Source organism: Vidua chalybeata, chromosome 1 (assembly GCF_026979565.1).
Source record: "Vidua chalybeata isolate OUT-0048 chromosome 1, bVidCha1 merged haplotype, whole genome shotgun sequence".
NCBI lineage: Eukaryota > Metazoa > Chordata > Aves > Passeriformes > Viduidae > Vidua > Vidua chalybeata.
Genome location: NC_071530.1, coordinates 44,135,180 through 44,158,813, shown reverse-complemented (window position 1 = coordinate 44,158,813; position 23,634 = coordinate 44,135,180). Strand labels below are relative to the sequence as shown.

Below are 23,634 nucleotides of genomic sequence, written 5' to 3'. Positions count from 1 at the left end.
TGGAGTTTCAAACTCAATTCTCAATTTCATTAGGCTGCTGTTTTTTCCTCCTCTCTTGTCTACCAAAAGATTTAAAAGGCTAAATTACGATCATGCAGCTGTAAGCACACCACCAGAGTTCAAGACAGCAATATTACTGTGATGCTGGCACAGGGTCTGCTATCAAAGTGTGCTGGGGAGTCTGAGGAACAAGACACTCTGTGCTTCCCATTCCAACTCTATGGAGTTACATGTGGTACTTTCATAAGACCCTGGCTTTGGAGCTCTGTTTATCCTTGCCTCCTGAGGGACAGGTGTATGTGCTAAAGCCCAAAACAGGAGTTCTTAAATATATCCCAAATTCCTTGGCCACACCATATATGCTAGTCGAAGGGGATTGCATTACCTGAAATAAGCTCTGGTTCTGTGAAATGTCTTGAGGTAACACAGAGCTTCAACATTTCCCCCAAAGCAGGGGAAGGTCACTACTCCCATATTTGATAACATAACAAGCAACAGGAAATATCTTCTGAAAAGGGATTTTTAAACATACACACTTTATTCAGCAAAAGCATAAGAAAGATCCTTGTGATGTACTTTTCCAACATTTTTCCATTCAGCCCATGGCACCAAGTTCTAGGATAATCTATTTCTGCCTAGTTTTGCCTTCTTATTGAAGGAGAACTACTAAAGCAGATCCCATTCTGCAGCTTCCAGTTTCTTCTGTCACACAATCTCCCAACCAGTTTGAGGTTAACTGCTATGCCTTTAAGTCCCAGCCAAGACAACTTTCTTGCAACTCAGTAATTTCTATCAGGAAGATGCTGTAGTACCTGGATCAAGTAATTCAGGAGCTGGTTGCCCTTTCACATCCTTGCTAAATCTTACCCTGCACTTCTTAAGACTTCTCTAAATACTGTTAAAAGAGAGATAAGAAAGTAAGAGAGAGGGTACAAAACAGCTCAGAGCAAAATACACACTTTGTGTTGGCTGTGGACAGTGAAAGTGATAACTGGCTTACATACATGGCTCACATACAATGACGGCTTTGGTTACTGGTAACAAGTTTCCCAACAGTAAACATTAGAATAACTTGCCCAGAAAAAACTGCAGTCTTCATCACAAGAAATCTTGAAGGCTAGGTTAAAGAAACACACTGAAAATATTTAACAATATTCATTTATACAAATAATTGCCTTAGGGTAGAGAGACATAGGACTAGATCATCTCTTACAAACCTTTTATCCTGTATTATCTGTTAAAATGTTGTCACCTTCTCAGCCTGCACAATAACAGCATCATCTCCTTCAGAGCACACTGCCAACCACAGGATCATCCTTCCTCTGTAATTGTCATTTCTGAACACCTGACACATATCTGTCAGGTGGACAGTGCTTGCTGTCACAAGGTCAAGCCTCAATCCTGTAATTCAGGGACTAGAAAATGTTGACTAACACTTAGTAAGGTAGTTATATTGTGAAAGAGTCTCATACATAAGTTAAGAAATAGAATTCTACTATATAGCACACTGCCAGTTCTTGTTCTATTTGCTCATTCATCCCAAATAATTACATTAAAAGGATTCACTCATGTACAGACAGGATTATAGACTAAGTTTACAAACCCCACTCCAGAGAAAATAATATTAAAAAATAAATAAATCTGTGCTAAGCTGAGCCACTACAGCTATTCTATGGGTAGATTTCAAAGAGCATCCTCCCAGAAAACTGCAAGCATCTGCCTACCTTCCAGAGGGGATCAGTGTGAAAATTCTGGTTTTTATGAACTAATTCTGACCAAATACCATACTTGCACCGTCTGCCAAAATCAGAGAATATTGTGCCCATTACTCAGCTCCTGTGCAAACAAAGCACTTGCATCTCCCAAGAAGATGCATCAGGAAAGATTTGAGGACCCACAGTTTTAGCATTAGGAATATTCCTTCTTGCCAGGCCTTCAGGAGGCAGCTGCCTCCACCAGAGGGACCATCCCGCTGAACTGCAGCACTTGGAATAGTTCATACAACTACAGCACAGGTATTAGCCAGGGGTCTGACAATGCTTTCACATCTTGCCTTTCAAAAACAAATTGAAACTAGACCCACAAGTGCCTTGCCCACTGGGTCAAAGTGAGCCAGGTAATCCTTATGGCCCCTCTTCTCTTACTCATTTGCCCTCAGTCAGAAGGTTTAATTCTGATTATATTTCCACTTTGGACATGGCTGAACTACATTTGAGGACAGGTTAAAATAACTGACCTGCCTGAGGCTACAAAGGAGGAAATGCCACCTTAGGAAATCTAAGGTAAGTCCTAGGCATGTGGTGTGGGCACAGTGCCCCAGTGTGGGCACAGGCAGGGCAGAACACTCAGCTGCAGCACCTGCAGACACATCCTTGGGTAAAGCAACAGCAACTGACAACAGGTTCATCCTAGAGCTGTACTCTGATGGTCCTTTGTCACAGGGACCTCCCTTCTGCATGGTCAAATAACATCTCTAGCAGTGTTTCCATGTAGGTAGAAGAGGATTAGTAATCAGGGCCACAATTTTCAACTCTTTTCTGTAGACAGGAGACCACTTCACTGAAAGCAATAAATAGGCAGGTACGCTAAAGACGCTATCTAGAGCCCTACTTGAAAAACTTTAAACCCATTCTTTCCATGTTGTTACCGTTATTCTTAGAAGTAATTAGATGTATGTTTATAATTCTTGATGCAAAGCCTGTCTGCTGGTAATATTACATAGTTATGGTGAAAAGTGAAGTCTCACAGATCACACTACGTTTTCACAAGTATGATGTAAACTGAAGTTAAGAGTGAGAACCAGGACTTCCACTGCCTTCACAGCACAAACTGCCATACAAATCAAAATATCCCCAGCTGTAACAGCACTGAGCTTAAATAATACATGAATAGTACTGTCATTCTGCACACTCCAAGCCACAAAACCCATCAGTTAAAAACTGATTCTGTTTCATCCCTTACTTTCAAGGCCTAGCTCTGAGATAATTAATACTTGATAATTAATTGCATGCAGAGCACATTCCATAGGGATGTGGAATGTGGATGTGGAAAAGAACCTGGGTCAGAGCAGACCATTCCAAAAATCTGTCATGTCTGGGTACGGAATGCACAGACCTCAGACCCTGGCACTGACATCTGAGGTCAGAATTTAAGAGCAGAACTGCTCTATCTTGGATGAGCCACATTTGTCCCTTTGAAAGCCCATCAAACATGCCAAACACAGAGCAGACATGAAGTGAGTGGTGCTCTTTTACACCCTCTTCTCCAGTGATAGTGCTGGTCCTCACCAGAAGAAACAGCCAGGATCTTGCACTGGCCGTCTCAGAAAAGGGTGGAGCCTCCAGTGTATGCTCAGCCCATTATAGCTGTTTCATTTTTCTTTATACAGATCTTCGTAACAGAGAAAATAAACAAGACATTAACAAGGTAACTCCTCATCCACAGAGACTTTACAATCTCATTTCTCCCTTAATATAAATGCTCATAATTCTCTCATCCTTTTTTTTCTTCTCAAACACACAGAGAAAGAATGTAATCTTTAAAGAATAATTTTAATAATGTCAGACAAAAATCAAAGGAAGAAATCACAGGTTATGAAAATACTTGATTTGATCATCTTCTGTTGTTTAAATATCACCACAGAATTTGCATGACTGACACCAAAATCACAAGAATCAAGATTCTGTCTGCTGAAATTCAAATGTACTGATGGAGTTTGTGCATATTTGCAAATATCAGGCATTTACAAAGACCATCAGTTTACTGGAACAAAACAATTGATGTGAATTAATTATTAAAAGAGAAATAAAATTATTTAACTTAAAGCATCCACTTCCAAGGTGCTGGCCTATGAGAAGCAGGTACACCATGACAAATAGGGAAAAAAAAGAAATAAAACAAACAAATCAACAAAAAAACCCCAGCAACTCAAACAAAAAAAAAACTAAAGAAAAAATTCATCATTTTAAAACCACATTCTGCACGCAGGTTAGTCAGAAGTTGTGGTTCCACCAAAGCAGCCTAAATTTCACATGTCCTTGTACTTATCAATTTACTCTTAAGTCTTCAGAGATATTTACTGCTATAGGGAAGCAGTAAATTGGCTTTCCAAGAGGGGACAGATGCAGGCTCCATGTTACTGCTGTTTGGACCAGCTGGCATTTGAATGCTCTCTTTCACAGTTTTTCTCACTGGTCCTGTAAGAAATCAACTGAAATTTTCTGAAAGTCACTTGCATTAAAAAATGAGGTCCACTCAATGCTGGCAGTAAGCCCAATGAAATTAAAATGATGCCTATACTCTAATAAGGTGATTAAGGAAGCTGAAAGTGTCTTGTCAATTGGCAGCTCTGACTTACGAGTTCACTTAAGTAAAACCTGCAAGGTAGTGGGGGTTGCAAACCTTTTGTAGGCTCCTCTCTCCAATTGCAAAACATGGTAAAAAATAAAAGCCTAGGAAGGTTACTGCAGTATAAGCAGACTACAAGGACTACATATTTACTAGGCTGATGGAAACATTACCTTCCAGTTGAGTTCAATTTCACAGTCCAAGGCAAATTTCAAAGCTCCAGCTTTTATTTTTAAAAAGAAATTCAGTATTTAACTGAGAGATTTTAAGAAAAAATATGTCTTTGAAGAATTTAAGAAGTTGCCTCACCTAAATAACTTCCCTTTTTCAAAGACTCGGTGTTAAACAGTATGGTTGGAGGGAAAGGGAAGCAAAGGGCAGAGGGGGGAAGATCAAGAAATACTCAAATCATTAGAGATGCCTCATCCATAGTTCTCTAACAAAGAGTGGGAGTTTATCAGTTTCATGTTGTAGGGTTGCATTGATATTAGGTTCGTCTACAAATTCTATTTCGCATGCCTGGGTGCTGCAAGGAGAGCGCTCCAGCTCCAACACCGTTATGTTGTTTGGCGCTGAGGCAACAAGTACATTCCTTGGAACATAAAGGGTCAGCTGAGGACCACGGGCTGGCCAGTAGCGACCAAGATTAAAGCCATTGATCCAAATTTGCCCCTGTTAAGAGAGAAAGAAAAAATAACAACGTTTTAATAATCTGTCAGAGGTGAAATGACAAAATAGACATAAGCATAACATTCTTGATATAGTAACTGAACTCCCTTCACCTTCCAGTTTGATTGAACACAAGGATAGAAAATCTGTACAAGAAAATGCTAATGACAGTCAAAAGAACTTAAATTCCCTGAGCATTTAAAGCCATCACTAATATTTAAAAATAAAGTGGTAGAACACTGCAGTAATTCCAAATATGACAATAATTAGAAAAACAACTTCAGGCTCCTTGCACTGATTTTTGCCTCAAGTTTATGACCAAAACAAATCTGAAAACTGTATTTGCTTGAAGCTAATTGTTAAAAGGAGAAAGAAGTCACAGAAGAAAAAAGCAGATCCTAAGGCTCTTATGGTTCTCTTATGGTAAAGTAGAAGACTACATCACCTTGGTAGTCCCTGCTCTATGATTTCAAGGGCAAGATACAGATTGTCTAGACACATGAAATTCAGATCTCTCTTTTACTTGTAATAGCTTAGTTGACAAAAGTACTTGTGAAATCACACTGCAATAAAGTACTGTTGTACTTACACACAACCTAGAAGCCTTGGGATCTGCTACTATTATTTTAAGTACAATGAAATTGTGGCATACGAATTCTTAAAATTGCTTTTTATAGTTGAGGTGGTCAGAACCCCTAGCTCAAAATACTGTACTAACATCATAAATACCTTAAATTCAAATTTTTTTTAAAAAAATGGGCAAGGAAAAAAGGGAAAAAGTCAAAACACTAATTTATCTATAGACACACTGAAGTAACATAAATGCAGATTTTTCCAAAAGTCCATGAATTGGCAGGCTGCAGAATGTTTAGTAAAACTGTAAACTGACTCCTACTGAGTTGAGCTGAGTCTTCGTTCTTAAGCAAGACAGAGGGAGGATATACTGCTGATTTGCATAAATAATTTGCTTTTACTCCACCAAAGTGTCCTTTCACTGTATACCAAACAAGAGTTTAGTGTCAAGAAAAAGGATGGAAGCCCTCTTGCTTTGGTCTTTGGTAATCAAAACATAGAGGAAAACCAGACTAATGGCACGGATGTACACTGATAAACATAATAATATTGTCTGAATCAGTGGAAAGTAGGACTTTTACTGCATTCAGTGATTTCTGAAGTTGTCTGGGATAGCTGAAATCAGAATATTTTAACACGATTTACAGAAGCACAAATATAATATAACAAGTATTGCTGTTCAAGGTGCTTTAGTGGTATTTTTCTAGTGTTTCCTTTTTCACATATTTATGAAAACAAGTTTTATGAAACTCACAAGAGAAACTTTTTAAGGAGTTAGTAAAATACAAATGTAGTTGAGTTATTTCACCTCTGTATCCACTTCCGTGGTATTAAGATCTTATCTTGCACTGTTCTGGCAAGGTGTTAATAAACTTTGACCTCAAATGTTTGGTTTTTTTTTTAAATCAAGTTTATCTTTAGTCAAGCTCACTACTTTCTGTAGTAGGTTTAGAAGAAAATATGGCATGAACGCAAACTCCCCTCACACAAGATGGATGAGTGAGTGTACCCACTAGACAGTGGCCCTCCTCTCACAGAGAATGACAGTAACCTGTGGGAAGTAGGTGTTTAGTGTGGGAATCAACTGCACTAGAGTTCTGATGCAGGAGATATGATCAGACAGGTCTCTGTTTCTGATCTGAATCAGTCACTGGCTGTAACTCCTTTTTCCAGTAAAGCTGACAACTTAAATTTCTCAACTCCAAACTGTCTTTATTAACATTGCAGTTTCTAAAGACTCCACACTCAGGAATTTGTATGCACCAAACAAGCAAATTATGATATTATATCTACTAATAAATATGCCCTAGACAAAATAAAAGAGGGAGGAACTTCATCTTTACTAGCAAGATTTCCTTTAGCAGGGACAGCTATTATAGCCCATGTTCCACAGAAAACAAGAACAGTTCTGACTCCAAATCCTCTTTTCTTTTGAAGAAAAAAAAAACGTCCAATAAATCTAAATATTCACTCAGTGGCAAGTATGCTTAAGGGCATTGTGATTCCTCATGTGGAGGGCAGAGTAAGTTTTATTACTACTGAAGGGTTTAAGAAGCCCTGAAGGCAAGCAAGCTACAACACAGGTTCATGACTGTTAATACTGCACCTTTCCTTCCAGGCTGTTCCTCATACTATATTCCTTGCCTTTTCAAAGGCAGAACCATCATTAGGACTTCAAGTTTTCTTGATAAGTGCTGCTTCTGTGGTTTTTCAACTACTCAGACAGGTGAATTTTAATTCCCATTGAGAATCCCATTCCACACTTAAGTAATTTACACAGTGCCATGCAAGGAACTAAGACCCACATACAGTGAGTAGAATTTATACCCATCTACCTTAAAGGCATTTGCTCATTTGTAAAGTTATCTGAAAGTCTCAATTTCCAAGTATCTTACTTAAAACTCTCATCCAATCCATATAAAGCTTGAAGGATAAATTCAACAGCCAAACTTAAGCTCATCTGGAATCTCTCCCCAGGACTGCTTTACAGAGTATACAAACTACATAAAACAGAGGTTTCCATAGATCAGAGGAAAAGATTTCCACCAGTACCTAAGAATTCCTGGACTACCTTGTCATTTTAAATATGCCAGTTTGCCAACTGGCAGGTATGGCCACTTTGCTTCCTGAGGAAGATTTATGACTGATAGGGTCACAGAATTTACTAAAAAGGTCTAAGATTCAAGTTGCCACAAAAAAGCGCTATTTTTTGAATTTTATTCAGTGAGTGTGTGACATGCACATATACAAGAACAGGGACTAAGTCATACTTCCTCATCTAAGCTCAGTGTCAGCAACACCAAGAGCATGCAATGCATCACACTGCATATTATGAAGTGCAATTGTGCAATTGCATTGCATATTGTCAAGTGCTTTAACCACTACAACACTGGTAGTGGAGACAGATCAAAAGCAGCTCCTTCTCCCACTTTATTTTAACAGCAGTAAATTAATTGTTTCGGAAAAGAACAATTTTGCTACCTAACACTGCCACAGGCACTTCTCTAAAGCCTGGACTTAAACACTTAGGCTTCCACGAGAGTAACACTCCAGTGCACACACTCTGCTCTCTGTGCCTCCTACCAGGAGCAGCTGAGCTGCTTCTCATCCATCCTGCATGCTGGTGGTTTCAGACATGGCACTGTGAAAACACACTCCTTCCTGCTCTAGCTACACTCCAGCCCTGTGAGAAATTCCCATTGGCAAAGATCTGCCCACAAGCTTCTCACAGCAGTGCTCCCCGATCCATTCAGCCCAGGTACAGGTAACCTTCTCCATGCATCAGATCCATATCTGTGGCACACCACCAGCCACAGAGTCCAACACTTTATGCTTTGCAATAGGATCCATAGTTCCTAAAATAGCACCTCAAATATGACCCAAAAAAACCTGCACAACCAAATGCAGCACTTCTAAACAGCCTGACAGTTAATCTTTCTCACTGTTGAAAAACTTGGGTGGATTGGTTCCGTTGTTTTGGTTTTGGGGTTTTTTTTGTGATGCTCCACTTTCTAGATCAACATTATGTATCTTTTGAATATGTTTCCCTTTTCTTAATGTTTTATCCCCAGATTTACTTAAAGCAAAGAATCTATTTCTTAGTAATTTAAATAAATTTGCGACACCCACCTCTATGACCAATTTCTACCCATCTAAAAGAAGTGGACTTTGATTGTCCATGTAAGTTTCAGTAGCTTTCCAAATGGACTTTGAGGTTTTTACAGCAAAAACTTGTACCTTTGTCCAACCAGGAAAATTGACATAGGTGTCCTGTGGCAAGTCTGGAATCCCTCCAGGAATTGAAAATGTACCAGTGTAAAATGTAGGTACTTCGTAACTCAGTGCTTTGACAGCAGATCTCTTTGGGTGATGAAGGAGATAAATAATGTCATAGTTCACTGCTCCATCTATGTCTAGAGGATAGATTTCCCATCCCACAAGTATATCTTGAGCAAGAGTTAAATTTGAAACTAGACCCTAGGAGGAAGAAAAAAAAAACAACACAGAAATATAATTAGCTGATGTTATTGAAGCTATTTGGATGTAACTATAAATCAGTCACAAATAAAAACTGAATCAAAGTAACAGCTGGCTGCCTATCTGTGTATGAAAAAAACAAGCATCTGGTCTTCACCAAGTTATATTTTTTTTTTTTAAATAAAGAGCTTCATTTATTCTCTGTGAAAGATCTGTTCCTCTTCAGAGTTTCAGGCTTTGATACACAAGGGTTTTTTTTCAAATTCTTTTCCTGTACCTGGAAAAATTTCTGTTTTGCTTTTACATGGACATGAATCCAAAACTTGAGGCTTAATAAAAAGGAGAAGCAACATTAAATATCATTAAGCCAGAGATACCATCACTTGAAATACTGAGTCACTAACCCAAGATATTAACTTGCGCAATAGCAGAGAAAGTAGCACTTACTTCCCACAAATCTTCTCCAGATAAGATACAGTATCATAAAACCAATGCACATGCCCAGTTCAGTGAAATACTTTCAGCTTACAGTCAGCTTCAAGCCCATGGGATCCCATCTCATTTCTATAGGACCATGTACACAGTGGTTCACAGCACACTGGGGTACTTGCACACCGAATGCCAAAGCAAGGTAAGGACATAATTTAAGAAGAATGAAAATAACATCAAGTTACCCCTGCACACACCTAATTTTGTTACAGTAATAGTTCCTAAAGCAGTGTTTCAGTGCAATGCAAGGGGTTGGTTTTAACTGCTTGAATACACCCTGCATAGAAGCTGGTTTTCAGTGCAACACAAGTTATGTTGCAAATATCACATGTCAAACAGGAACAAGCAAAACCACAGTTTCCATGGCTTTGGAGAGCTTATACTATGTGTGTCTGCTGCAGTATCTCATAAGCATTGCACTGTCTCCCAAAGGCTCACCATCTGTATGAGCACTAAGTGGTTTTCTCTTCCTTTACCTAATGGCCACTCTATAGAACAGGAGTTTAGTTTGCTTATGTCAAAATAAAGTATGTGCAAGTGTCAAAAGTTAAGTGACAAAACTTTTCAATACAACGTAGACTCCATTCTGTCTAGCAATCAATTGAAATAATGCAACATAACTTTAGCCTGAACTTTCTAACTTGCCTCCCTAAGCTCATCCGTAGGCACTATGAACAGAGAGATTTTTAAAATTATATTAAGTACCTACTACACATTCTTACTTAGGTCTACATAAGAATACACATTCAATGATCCTTATCTGGAGAAGATTTGTAGTAAGTAAATACCACTTTCTCTGCTATTGTGCAAGTTAATGTCTTGGGCTAGTGACTCAGTGTACCAAGATGTGGATATAAATTTTCCGAGTAAAACTGAGATATAGGTGGCAGTGTGCCTGTGAAAAGACACATAAAATAACAGAAACCACACTCTTCCTTCCTTTGTGCTTTTAACAACATGACTTAGATCAACAGGATGTTTTAAAACCAAAATCCTTTCAAGATTCCTTCCCAAAAGCTAGATGCCTAGTTCAATTTCAAGCTCAAAAAGGTGATAAAACTCCAGCCAAACAAAACCCTGGCAACCTATCCTCTTTGCTAAAAAATGTAAGGCTTCACAAGACAGGAACCTCTTCCCCTCCCTGGATTTTCAAAAGCACGTGGATTTTTAAAACCTAAGGTTTTAAACACTCAGTTTTCAAAATGAACACAACAGAGAGCATGAGGGATGGAGTCTACAGAAAGAAGCAATGCACATAGTCCAAAGCTACCCAAGGAAGGTTGCCTTTTCTACACAGAAAGGTACTGCTTTTAGAGGATTATTTTCACCATGGACATGTCTCTTAAACCAGTTTTCACTCTATTTGGGTTAAAAGGTGTAAGTGTGAATTTCAGCTCAACCACAGCAACTGAGCACCTCCTTAATCCAACCTCTAAACCTCTATTCTCTTACCTTAATTTAACACTAAGCATATAGGTTTCCTTATCATCTGGCCCGTTAATAAATAAAGAAATAAAAGCAATGTTTCTGCTGCCTCAACATGAAGGCAAAACACTGGGGTACCAGCTTCCTTCCCCTGCCACTCAGATAAAGGCAAAGTACCTTGAAGAGACAGTATGAACACAGTTGGCACTACTGCTACCTACTGCATCCTAATGATATCAAAAATCAAAAAGAAAAGGCATGCTGTGAACTGTACACAGCACAAACATAATACAAGACTCACCTCTACAGCACTCCTGTCTTTTATTGACTGTTATGCAGCACTGGGGATCCCATTAAGTCTAAAACCAGAAAAGTTTACTTTTTGCCCCTGCCCTTCCTAGTGCTACATTAGTGGTACCTCCATGGTATGGACTTTACATGGCAAGGGTTTGTTAGCAAGGGGAGCTGCAGTGGGGACTCTTCTGAGAAGATGCCAAAAGCTGTCCCATGTTAGACAAAGACAGTTCTAGCTAACTCTGGAACAGACCCACTGCTGAGCCCAGCAGTGATTCTGGGAACATCTCTTTGATGACATATTTAAGAATAAACTGAGTTCAAGTTGAGTTTGTTTTGACCATGACAGTAATTACTGAGTGATCCCCTTGTCCTTATCTTGAACCCATCACTGTATTTTTCTCCCCCTCTCCTGTTGGTGGAGGAGGAGTGACAGAATGAGCACAGCCAAGGTCAACTCATCACAGCCACTCATGCATGTAGGTGACAGTCCTGAAGTGTAGCACATATCCAGAAGCACTGGGAAGCTCTCTGATAATTATCTTTGACACCTGGTCAGTCTGGGTGAACTGGCACTTTTGCACGCTGAAGTGCTCATGGACAGCCTTTCCCAGCCACACTCAGAGTACTGTAAGGGTACACTGCTGACAAATGAAATGGGACAAGAAGAAAGATACAACAGTGTATTTATGTACATATACATACATCTCTCCAGCCTCCAAAAGCAATCCCAGGATTCACAAGCCTCAAAGTGCAATCAAGTTCTGGACCAATTTCCAATTTTGGAAGTTTATAGAAACATTTTTGGAGTTTTTTTGAGTTTATAGAAATAATTTTAATATTGTTATCTACAAACTTAACCAGAAAATATTGTGGGTGACACTTTGGCTGACAATGTAAGTGTTAAAAGATGTCTACCAGCTTTTAATTTCATATTGATTTTGGTGACTGGAAAACTCAGATGGAAACTAGTGATTAGTTATATTTTAGGTAAAGTTACAGCTGTCTAATCCTGACCTTTGTGCTCTTCCTAATTCACTACTTTCTTTTTAACCTGTGGAAAAGACAAAAAGCCATCACAATCCAATAACTCAATAGATTTTACTTACCTTAAAGTCATTATTGTATCTACCAAAGTTGACTCGGCCCATATTCTCTACCAAGATGTCCAGATTTGCTCCAGCCTGCCCAGTTATATTTATCTGAAGTGATTTGTCCCTTTCAAGGACACCCTGAGGTACCTATATGAATTGCAACAAGAAGAAGAAAACAATAACCACTGAAAACCAAAAATGCCCTGTTATTTGTTTTTTCAACTTGCATGAAGAGATTAAAAGTGACAAAGGAAAAAAATGAGTAAAAAAATCCCTTTCCTCTCCACCTCCTGCATACACAAAGGGCTTCTACATCAACATTCACATTTCAGTACGTCAGCTGGATGTGATAGTGGATTTTGATCCATCTGATTCACAAAAGCAAGTTCCCAAATTTAGTCCAGTGACTGAAAAAAATTTTGGCAGTATCACTGATTTAATCATTTGCTCAATCTTCCAATTATGTGTGCAACAATATTTAGTTTTATTTATTCCTATTCCCACAGCAGAAGGGAAGATGAGGTTGATCTAGACACAAAGGTGATGAGAGTCAATATGCATCAAATATTAACTAAAAAATTGACTGTAAAATACATGAATTTATATTAACTCTCATTAAGCAAGGCCAAAACACTGCTTATGGAAAGAAAGACAAAGTTTATATTCTGTACAATAAACCTTTTTTTTTTTTTTTTGAAACTATAGTTAAAGCCAGTTTCATAAGGGAAGACATAGGCTCAGGCTTCCTCCTTCTTCCACCCTCAAAGGAAGAAATAAGAGAAAACTAATAATAAGATCTTCGCAAATATTGCAGAAAGTCACCAAGTATATATATCAGTAACATATTCCATAAACCTGCAAGTAAATCTATTCTCTAAGTATTTTATTCACCTCAGTTGCGAATATGTATCAACATTCAAATATGTCAAAAATGGCAAGACAATAGACATTTTCTGAAATACTAATTTGAACATCTGGTATGCATCAAGTATATGCTTCCTTATTTTCATCATGTGATTAAATACGATCAGGGTCGCTTTGGTGATCTGGAGAAAGGAGGGGGAAAAAAAACCCCAGTCTGCATCCTCGACTTTCATGAAGGTTGCTGATGTCAAAAATTAATAGCAGCAAACAGTGATTTTACCCCATCGACAGAGACATAGGCACGATCATGGACTCCATTTAAAGGTGAAGACAGTGGCGTTGGCTCCACACAGTTCTTTGGAAGTGTGGTTCTATACAGTACATATCCAAAATACTAGGAAAAGAAAAGAAAAAAACCCCAACAGGGTAATGAACCAAGTAATTTGTTGTTTCAATTCAGGTCATGAATTAAAAATATCGCACATTTCTGCCTACATGCCTGCACTGAAATGCTGATTTTCATTCACTTCAGACAGCAACTATCACAGACAGCATTTCAGATTAGAGTTTACTTTGACCTTTAGGTAATGGGTGACCTTTAGGTAAACTGGTGAAAATCCCTTTATAACTGAATTTATGTAAAAAACTTGTAAGTTCACTTCTCACTCAGTGCCCATAAATTGATACATTGATCATGTCAACATTATCCAGTTATCCATTAGATATCACATGGTTTACATCAGGAACATTTTGGAATAGTTTTCACTAAGTTCCCCATCAGGAATGGAAAAAAATAAGTCATAGCCATTCCTGAGACCTTAGCAGGCTGGAGAGTTGGGTGGAGAGGTAGATAAAAAACTTCCAAAAAAAGGCGAGTGCAGGGCCCTGCACCTGGGGAATAATAACCCCATGCACCAGCACAGGCTGGGGGCTGATCTGCTGGGAAGCAGCTCTGTGAAGAAGGACCTGGCGGTCCTGGTGGACAACAAGCTGTTCCTGAGCCAGCAGTGCCCTGGGGGCCAAGGAGGCTGTTGGTATCCTGGGGACATTAGGAAAAGCATGGACTGCAGGTCAAGGGAGATGAACCCGCCCCTCTCCTCAGCCCTGGTGGGGCCACATCTGGAGTGCTGTGTTCAGTTCTGGGCTCCTCAGGAAAAGAGGACACAGAACTACTGAAGCAGATCAAGCAGAGGGCTACGAAGATTATTAAAAAAAAAAAAAAAAAAAAGTTTTTTTAAGACCTGAAAATTAATACTTCAGAGAGGAGAGAAATCAAGGCGAAAGCCTAGACAGCACAGACACCTACATCCACAGGAATAAGAAAACCTCAGGTGCAAAACAGGAGCACTGTAGAATATGAAAAGGCCTCCACTGCAAAAATCCAGGATACCTTTATAATACTATTACTTGTGTGCTAGATAAAGTGTAAGACACAACATAAGAAGAGTAATACCACAGAGGGTTGTCCAAATAAACTCCACAAAATTACTGCAAAGTGCCTGCTGAAGGAATCCTCACCTGCTTTAGCTCAACAAAGGTCAATGGGTAAGTGCTTCTCACTGGTCCAGAAGGTGACAGTCCATCAAGAACCTCCAACACAGTGCTGGCCTGCAGCACAGAAAAGGCAGATATATGAAAGTCAGTATGTTTCAGTCCAAATATAACAGCTTGCACATCCAGCCATCAAGTCAGCTAGCTCCATGTGTCCAGAAAGTTAACAAATCTTTATACCATCCTTGCAGACATTTAAAATACAATATAGGAGAGACAACTGATGAACTCTGAAAGAAACATGCCACATGTAGAGCAGTGTTTTAATAAAAACAGATGCTCTAATTTTGCTATGCATTCATAAAAATAAAAGTGACCCTTTATTATTTAACAAAACTACCCCAGGAGTTTTGTCGGAACCCAAGGTGTCCCTCAGACACTCTTGGATGCTCCGGGCCCAGGTCAGAAGCATTTGACACCCTGGCATGCAGCCGGAAACCCCTGTGGCTTTGAATTTGATCCATGGAACAATTTACCAACCTTGCAAGAAGAACAAGAAATCACAAAAGTTTAGATATTATAACAGAAGTAGTCATAAAGTGAAAGGAAGAATTTTTGAGTGCTGTACAGGGGGGTTTTAGGCCTTGTACAGAGGGGTCTGAGTTTTGTACATGGGGGTCAGAAGTTCTAAGATGGAGGGATTTGGGTGTGCCCTGTCCTCCTTCTTTCTCCTTCTTTCTCCTTCCTATCCTATCCTGTTCATGGTGATGTTGGCACTCACAGATTAGTTTAAAGTAGAAAGTCACTGTTCAAAATAGGTGATAGGCATTAGAGAAAAACTATAAACATTTAATACGTAATGTGTGATATAAAAGATGGCACCAGACCCTTGGGCGGGGGAAACAGAGAAAGATGCAGAGAGAGAAAGAGTCAGAGAGAATGTCATGGAGTGTGTGTGCTTTGAGATAACATGCAATAAACTACCTTAAGACCAGACGACTAAACACTACTAAGACTTTCTTTGAAAGCCCAAGTTAGAAGAGAGACTTTACTACCTCCCAGGGTCACCCCAGTCTGGAGGTGAGCCTCATCAGAGTTTCTCACAAAAGTTGTATAAACAAACACAACTGCTCTGGATGATTAATACAAAGCAATATATTATCTGAATTTTGCTCAGTTATACTTAGAATCAAGCTAGGGAAAATGCCACTGATTCCCACTGAGTTACTCCGGAATCATTCTGAGCTAAGTAGGGATAGTTTAATTCCATCAAGAGCCATCCAAGATGAATTTACCCTATTTAGTCTTAAATTATTTTAGAAACTCTAAGGCTGTTAATTAAGTTGTCAAATGTAAGTAGCTGGACTCGTTTTAATGAGACTGGGAGCAAGGTTTAGGCTAGTCACACACAGAAATACCTTACTGAATAAGGACTTAGATGCACACAATTAAATTGCCTTTTATTGCCTTTATGGAATATCCTACCCATCTATGATTCTCTCTCAAACACCACTATCAGTTTTAGGTTAGTCAAAATGCACACAATATGCCTAGTGTCTTACAAGCTCAAAAAATTAATTTCATGTGATTTTTCATGAAAGATGTCAGTCTGTTTCCCCAGAATCATTGTCACTGTTCAGTGGTAACTACACATTAGACATTCAAATACCTCTCATATACCAGATTTACGTTCAAATGCTTAATTAAAAAGAAGAAAAAAGAAGGTGTTTAAAATTATGTAATACTATACTGTAAGAGTACTCATAGCAGTACAAATTTCTGAAGGTACTTCAATAACAGAAGTATTGAATTTTTGTAAAACTTACATGAAAGTTGTACTGAAATATTAGAATGCACATACAGAATTTTACAGTGATGCAACAGAAGCCAGCATGAATTGTCTATGTACACATAATTAAGTCTGCAGTTTTGGCTGGGATACAGTTAATTTTCTTCACAGTAGTTGCCTGGGGCTGTGTTTTGGATTCTTGCTAAGACTGCTGATAACACAGGGATATTTTGGCTATTGCTGAGCAGGGCTTACACAGAGGAAAGAATTTTCTGCTTCTCTCACCAGAGAGCAGGCTGGGGATGCTCCAGAAGCTGGGAGGGAACACAGCCAGGACAGCTGAGCCCCAATGACCAAAAGGATATCCTGTACCTTTGCTGTCATGCTCAGCAACAAAAGATGGAGGAAAAAGGAGGAAGGGGAGATGTTTGGCATAACAGTGTTTATCTTGCCAAGTAACCAATACAATTGTTCAAAAGGTGTGTGATGTGGCACTCTGGAACATGGTTTAGTGAAGAATATAGTAGTGGCTGGGTTAATGCTTGGACTCGGTAACCTTAGAGGTTTTTCCCAACATTAATGAGTCTATGATGGAGCCCTGCTTCCCTGGGGAAGGCTGAGTGCCTCCCTCCACTAAGGTAGTTGCAAATGAGCTCCTTATTTTGCTTCACTTATGCGTTCAGTTTTTGCTTACCTACTGAACTGTCTTTATCTCAACCCACAAGTTTTCACACCTCTACCTTTCCGATTCTCTCCCCCATCCTACTGGGGGAGAGAATGACTGGCTGCATGGTGCTCAGCTGCCTACCAGGATTAAACCACAACAACCATGTAGACACAGATCTAAACAGACTTCTGAAATGAGCTTGTCTAAACTCTAGCTAGGAACAAGCAAGTAAAAGGATGCCATAAGTATATAAAAGGTAACACCAACACTATCTGGAGGCTGGGTCACCCTTACTAGCTAAGCATGTTCACTTGGGCAAGAAGATTGCTGGTCAAACATGGCTGCAAAATTTTGATCAAAGTAGTTTGCTCTTATGTTTTCAGTTTAAAAGTTATACCTAAAATAGCAATCCTCTTTCATACAGTAAAATTTCCCAAACATTCCAGACTGCATACATGGTCCACTCCTTATCTTGTGCTCCTCCAAGGGAGCCAGTAATGTTACAGCAAAACACAGGACAGATTTAGCTACCAGGTCTTCAACAAGAGCTGTGAAGCAAGAGATGCACAAACACTGACATAGGTAATTTATAGAATTGAACAATCCTATGGGCATTAATATTCTTACCCCTAGGTGGACAGCAAAACCTGAAATGAATACAAGCAGCATTAAGACATGGTCATCACTTGAATGAGCTACTAAGTGGCAACGAATGCTGCTCTGTGCCTTGCTGACCTGAGTATTAGCAGCTTGTACATGTGCCTGTTTGACTTTTTTTTTTTTAAGTCCCTGCTACCAAAGGGGCTTCTATTCTGAATATGGGTCAACCATGTATGATTCACTTAGGGATCAGTAGAAGCTTGTTTCTTTGAAACTTCAGTAGTTAATTTTTGTTCAGCTTTTCAGTCTTCAGTGGTACATACAAAAAAAATCTTCAAAACAAGATCTGGTCCTGCTGCAAATCCCTGTTGACTGCTACTTAGTGGATAATCAGTACCACAAGAGAAATTTAACAGTAAACTTAAAAATTACAAATATTGTCAGGAACTTTTAAAAACAACCTGTAAAACAACAGATGACTGCTAAAAAAAAACCCAATATTTTTAAACCTCCAGAGCAAAGTCTTCAAAACCCAAGTGTAAAGTCAAGCATGAAAGAAAAAAGAAACTAAATAGCTGCAAAGGGAATATCAACTACAGGTAGTATCCTGTTTGCTTAACCCCTTTCTAGCCCCAACACACACCAGCACTGCCTGCTACTCCACATCCTAAGAACTGAAGACTTCTCCAGGACTTTTAAGTCTGGAGGCTGCTGTGCTAGGGCAAGCACTTCCTTGTGATCAAGTACTTCTCAGGGCCCCCCAAGTTTCTGGTAACCAGAAACTACCACCAGCTCACAAGCGGGCACAGTCATGTGCAGGAACTAAGAATCATTTACTCCCCTCTGGAAAGAATGCTTCCCAAGTTCTGGGGCTTAAATACTTAAAACCTATCATCTTGTTCACACTTTTGGAGCCCAGCTACTGTGGTTCTGCCTTTGCTTGCCCTCATTCCCCATCTTCAACACTTCTCTTTTACATCTATCCAACAAGATTTTTTCCATATCACCTGCTTTTCTGCCTTTGCTCTTACATAGCCATGTCAGTGTTTCCAGCATCTTTTAATAAACTGTACTTTTTTTCACTCAGGAGGATTCTTTAAAATAAATCAATAGCTCAAAATGAACAATTGTCTCATCAGGGGAACTGGTACTTAAGGACTGAACTGCCACAGAATATCTTAAGGAAAAAAGAGATAGAGAACATCCTGCTCTGGTTACATGCACCTCTGTAAAGTACATCATATGACCCCTGAAAATACTCCAGAGTCTCTTTTCTCTCATCCTTTCTGCAAAAGTGTCAGGGGAGTTGGTTCACTGGAGTAGATTCGATGCCCTCCAGAGCAGACTTAGCAGGCTGCTAGACCTCAGCTGCAGAGTGGAGACCCACACAGTACCTGTGTTAGCACTGACTGTCACTGCAAATGACATAGCTAGGAAGTTTATGGCTACCAAAGCTAAGCGCTATTGTTTAGAATATTCCCTCTCTGATATTCACCAAAATACATTAAGGCTTCTTCACACAACTGGTTCCAGCTGGGGCATTGGAACTGGTTCCAGCTGGGGCTAGAATGGAGTTGGGAAGGCAGATTTGGGCTGGCACAGAATAAACCCTCTGTGATTGGAGACTTGTCTTGTGTTGCAGGGTGACCCAGCAGAGCAAACTGCTACTGAAGCTAAGCAGTGGGCCACAGGGCAAAAGGCAGCTTTCTTCACAGAAAACAGTTCCAGAGCCTCTCAGTGCAGATGGCCGTATATGTACAGGCATGACAGGAACCTTACATGTGGCAGTTTAGACATGCCATCTGCATTTCTAAAACTGATGCCTGGAGAGTGAAACACTTCCTCTCAAAAACTCACAAAGTGTAGAAGGTGCAGGTCAGATGAAAGATGCAATATTTGAGCAAGTTTGGTCATCTGACACTTGTGAGAGTCCAGCAGCACTCATTTCTTGAAGGCATGAAAGAGAAAGTTCTTCATTCTGCTGAAACTGGACAGCCTTATCTGAGAGCCATGACCCATGACAAGATGGGAGAATCAATATCTGATTAACTGGGCTGCCAAGTGCTCGCAACCAAAGACAGCAGCCACAGTGGTGGGTGTAGCGATAAGAGCCTATAATTAGTCACTACTGCCAGTTCAGTGAAACCTCATATGGGAAGAAGACACTCAAAGATTGTTGAAAGTGATATAGATCTCTTTCAACTTCACAGATAACCACTTTTATGCAAAAAGTACTTCTGCCCACCACTTGAGCGGAATGACTTGAAAACGCCTGCAAAGCCTTATCACTACTAAATTTTGCAATGCTTCAGCTGCAAAATGAGATGAGATACATCAGAGATGAGATACATCATTAACTGGAAAAATAACTGCCGAATTGAAATTACAAAGTATGAAATCAGAGCATTAGGAGTTAAGGTATCCAGCACATAAACTGCAGTAATCCTCCATCTCAAAACTCATCTGTGCCCAGCAGAAAGAATACGGCCAAATTCATATCTGTTGTCTTCTCTGCTGCCCATTAAACCATCCACTTCACTCACTGCAGGATCCTAGTTCTCAAATGTATCTCACAAAAAATTGTCCTTGGTCCTAAAACAATGGTACTACAGTCAAACCCCAGATACTTGTGAGCTGACCAGGTACACCACTATTGTCAGACAAGGCTGGGTTCTGAGTGCTTAGTTCCATGTGCTTTTCCCTCAGCAGGAAACTGATTTAATTTCTCTCATCAGCTACAGATCTTGTCAGGAACTTTATCAATAAGATTTTCAAATTTATCAAAAATGTTCCACATTCAAAATCTGAATGCCTGGAAGTATTTAAAATACGTATATCCTACTTTTCCTTCCACTTTAGAGGTATCACCAGCTACAGAAACACTTTGTTGTAAATCTCATGGTAACATTCCCCCAGCTACATTACTGATACATGAGTTATCTTTACCAACTATGAATCTGTTGTGTTAATAATACATTCATTTCAGTTCAGCAAAGATTCAGGCACATACTGCATATTGTAAACACGATCTTTTTTCAGCCAGGTAAGCTGCATTTGATAATTTTCTAATATGGGCATCTAACTCCCAAACTCTGATCCCTTCTTCCTCAAAGTTTGCTTTCAAGGTTTTTCTCTTTATTTTGTAGGATATCTAGAGCCTGTTGCGACACCCTCATAAATATTTTTTATAAAAAGCAAACAGAGAGCATTATGAAAAGATACACAGTGTACCACAGATGTTAATTTACCTTCTGCAAGTGAACCTTCCCGTATGCAAATTTGGGTGTTGTTGGAGGGATAAGACCTTCTGGTAACTGCTTATACTAGAAAGAGAAAGAGAAAAAGACACAAACACACAGACACACACACAAGTTAAATACAAACACACTTTAATTTAATTCTCACTTTACACTTTCCAAGTTACAAAATTATAACTTTGGCTAAAAGTAAATAATTTCCCTAAAGGTTACAGCTGCATCTAGTCTTAAGATGGATTTTTTTTTTTTAATAAAAAATCTTACTTGATCACATATGGTGAAAAAAATTAATAACTATTCAAGATTAGGTAAAGGTAAAAAGCATAATGAACAAAGTGAACTAGCAAAATTCCCAGTGCCCTTGGAGCCCTCCTGTGGCTACAGCCTGAGTTACTCTCTTCCACAGCTTTTCTGCAGTCCTCTCCCCACTTCATGGGAGCTTGAGTGAACCTTTACAAATCTGTAAGACAGTATTTCCATCTGACCCTTTGTGAGCAACACTTCCTTATAAGAATTACTAGCCTCTTGTGCCTTTCCTTTCAGTGTTACGATATTCCACCACCACCACCTGCTACTCCATTACTACCTGGGCTGGGGTCTTTGAGAAACAGGCCTGAAGACCACAGCTCCATGAACCCCTGGGGTCCCACCTTTAGCTTCCCTCTGTTCCTGTTCTAGACAGTCAGTCAGTCACAGGGAAAACATGACAAAGAAATGCTCTGACCACCCATCTACTTCTGGTTGCTTCTTGTCCTATACTTTTAAGAATAATCACCAGAAATCAGCAGAGAGAAGGGATGAAGGGCCTCCACTCACTCACTACTTTCCTGGACATCTTTGAGGTGTGGCAGACTAGACAGCGGCTTTCTGCCCAGTACCTTGGCCTTCTCCTTTCTGTGCCTACAACCTTCTTTTCCTCACCATCATCCTCTTCTTGTCCTCCTGCCATTATTTAATAGCCACTTTTCCCATCTGTTCTTTCATTAACTAGACGTGGCCTGTCTGCATATTAGAGAAAAAACTTCTGCAGATGAGATAGCCATGTGAACAAACAATCCAAGACTACATTTTAATACACATGTACAAAAGACCAACCTTGTGAAGAGTGTCTCTATCTGCAGATTTGGTGACTTTGGAGTGCTTACCTTGTTAGGGTTTTTTTAAAATAAACTTGATTAGGGGCTGAAGGGGTTTTTGGTTTAGCTGGAGGCTTTGTGTTTTGTTTTTAACAGATCACAGCAATAAATTCCCAGTGCTACCCTGTCAAGTGTCACTTATGGATGGATGAAAGCCTGATATACATTTCAGGTAAAAAGTTAATTTCTTCTCCTTTGTACTGGAACACAATCAAGATATCCAGATTTAAAGAAAACAAAAGTTGTATTCACCCAAGAGGAGAAATCAAAAACAGGAAATTTCAGTTCCAATAGTAAAAATTAAAATAATGCTGTCAGCAATTGAAAGAAACTGTAGACTGAAATTCTTCATTACATTTTTTTAACTAATGGAAACTGTAAAGGAAGACTTTAATGTTATCCTTGCAGCACAGCTAATATGTTGAACACAGTCATTTGTTACAGGTAACTGTATTTTCTTTCACCACGTTCACCTCAAACTGCAACTGAGTAGATCAATTGTTACAGGTTTAGAATCCACAGCAGTGGCAGGAAAACTTCACTGAAAATCTATGGACATGCAAAGTAAGAAACAAACCAACCACACCAAAAAATGACCCAAAACACCTGAGATTGTAGTGAACATTTCACATCTTATCAAGGCTCTCTCACTGCACTAGAATACTACTTACATCTCAGAGAGGGGTCTGGCACCTTGAAGAAAACAATTCAAAATCAGGAAGTTTGTGGATTTCTCTGGTGAGAAAAGCTGTATCAAGACAGGAAACTCCCCTTGGAAAGGCCGTCAAAATTATCCCATCAATTTATCCCATCAGGCTTAGGGATAATGGTGAAATTGAAGAAAAAAAAATCCACAGCAGGCCTTCCACAGTTACAGAGATAAAGGCATTCTCAACTCTAGAGAAAGTGTAGTACAGCTTTGGGAGATCTACTATCAGTATAAAAATGTCTTCTATTGAATAGGAATGTTGCTGGTATGCAACAGGATAGCAACTACAAGCCTGAGCCTTGGGATTCACATGGAACCTGTTTTTAAGCCTCATCTGAACAGCCTCCAACGCAAGGCTATTCAAAACCCAGACACAGGTTCCATGTTCTACTTCAACCTCCAGTTTGTGGAGACACTGTGCATTTTTACAGCAAGGCAAAGCTGGCCCCACCCACTAGCTGCAGTTTGTGAAAACACAAAACCAAGATGTGTTCTTTTGACTAAACCTGGTCTTTCTCAGAGGCCCAAAACCTTAACATGAAGGTTGGGACAGACAGCCAAAGCACTAAACTGCAGCACAAATTGGGCTGACATCAGGTCATCAGCCTAACCTGACTGATGCTGCAAGGAAAAAGCTCTGTACCCTCCTCCTCCATTTCTACTCCCAGACAAACCCTTCCCACCTCCCTCTGTTCCCTCTGTGGCAGCACTGGCTCTCATCTGACTGAGTGAGCTGATTCACCTTACTGACCT

General features: G+C 39.6%; 1 protein-coding gene across 1 annotated transcript in view; it reads right to left on the bottom strand.

Annotated features, from left to right (window-relative positions):
• Positions 1-3,532: 3,532 nt before the first annotated feature.
• Positions 3,533-23,634, bottom strand: part of GLB1 (galactosidase beta 1) — a 41,923-nt gene continuing 21,821 nt past the window's right edge. The window contains exons 11-16 of the mRNA XM_053948488.1: positions 21,028-21,102; positions 14,751-14,840; positions 13,513-13,626; positions 12,384-12,515; positions 8,827-9,066; positions 3,533-5,019 (exon numbers count right to left, since the gene is read on the bottom strand). Of these exons, the coding sequence (XP_053804463.1) occupies positions 4,759-5,019; positions 8,827-9,066; positions 12,384-12,515; positions 13,513-13,626; positions 14,751-14,840; positions 21,028-21,102 (912 nt within the window). The 3' untranslated portion in view covers positions 3,533-4,758. The remainder of the gene's footprint in view (positions 5,020-8,826; positions 9,067-12,383; positions 12,516-13,512; positions 13,627-14,750; positions 14,841-21,027; positions 21,103-23,634) is intronic.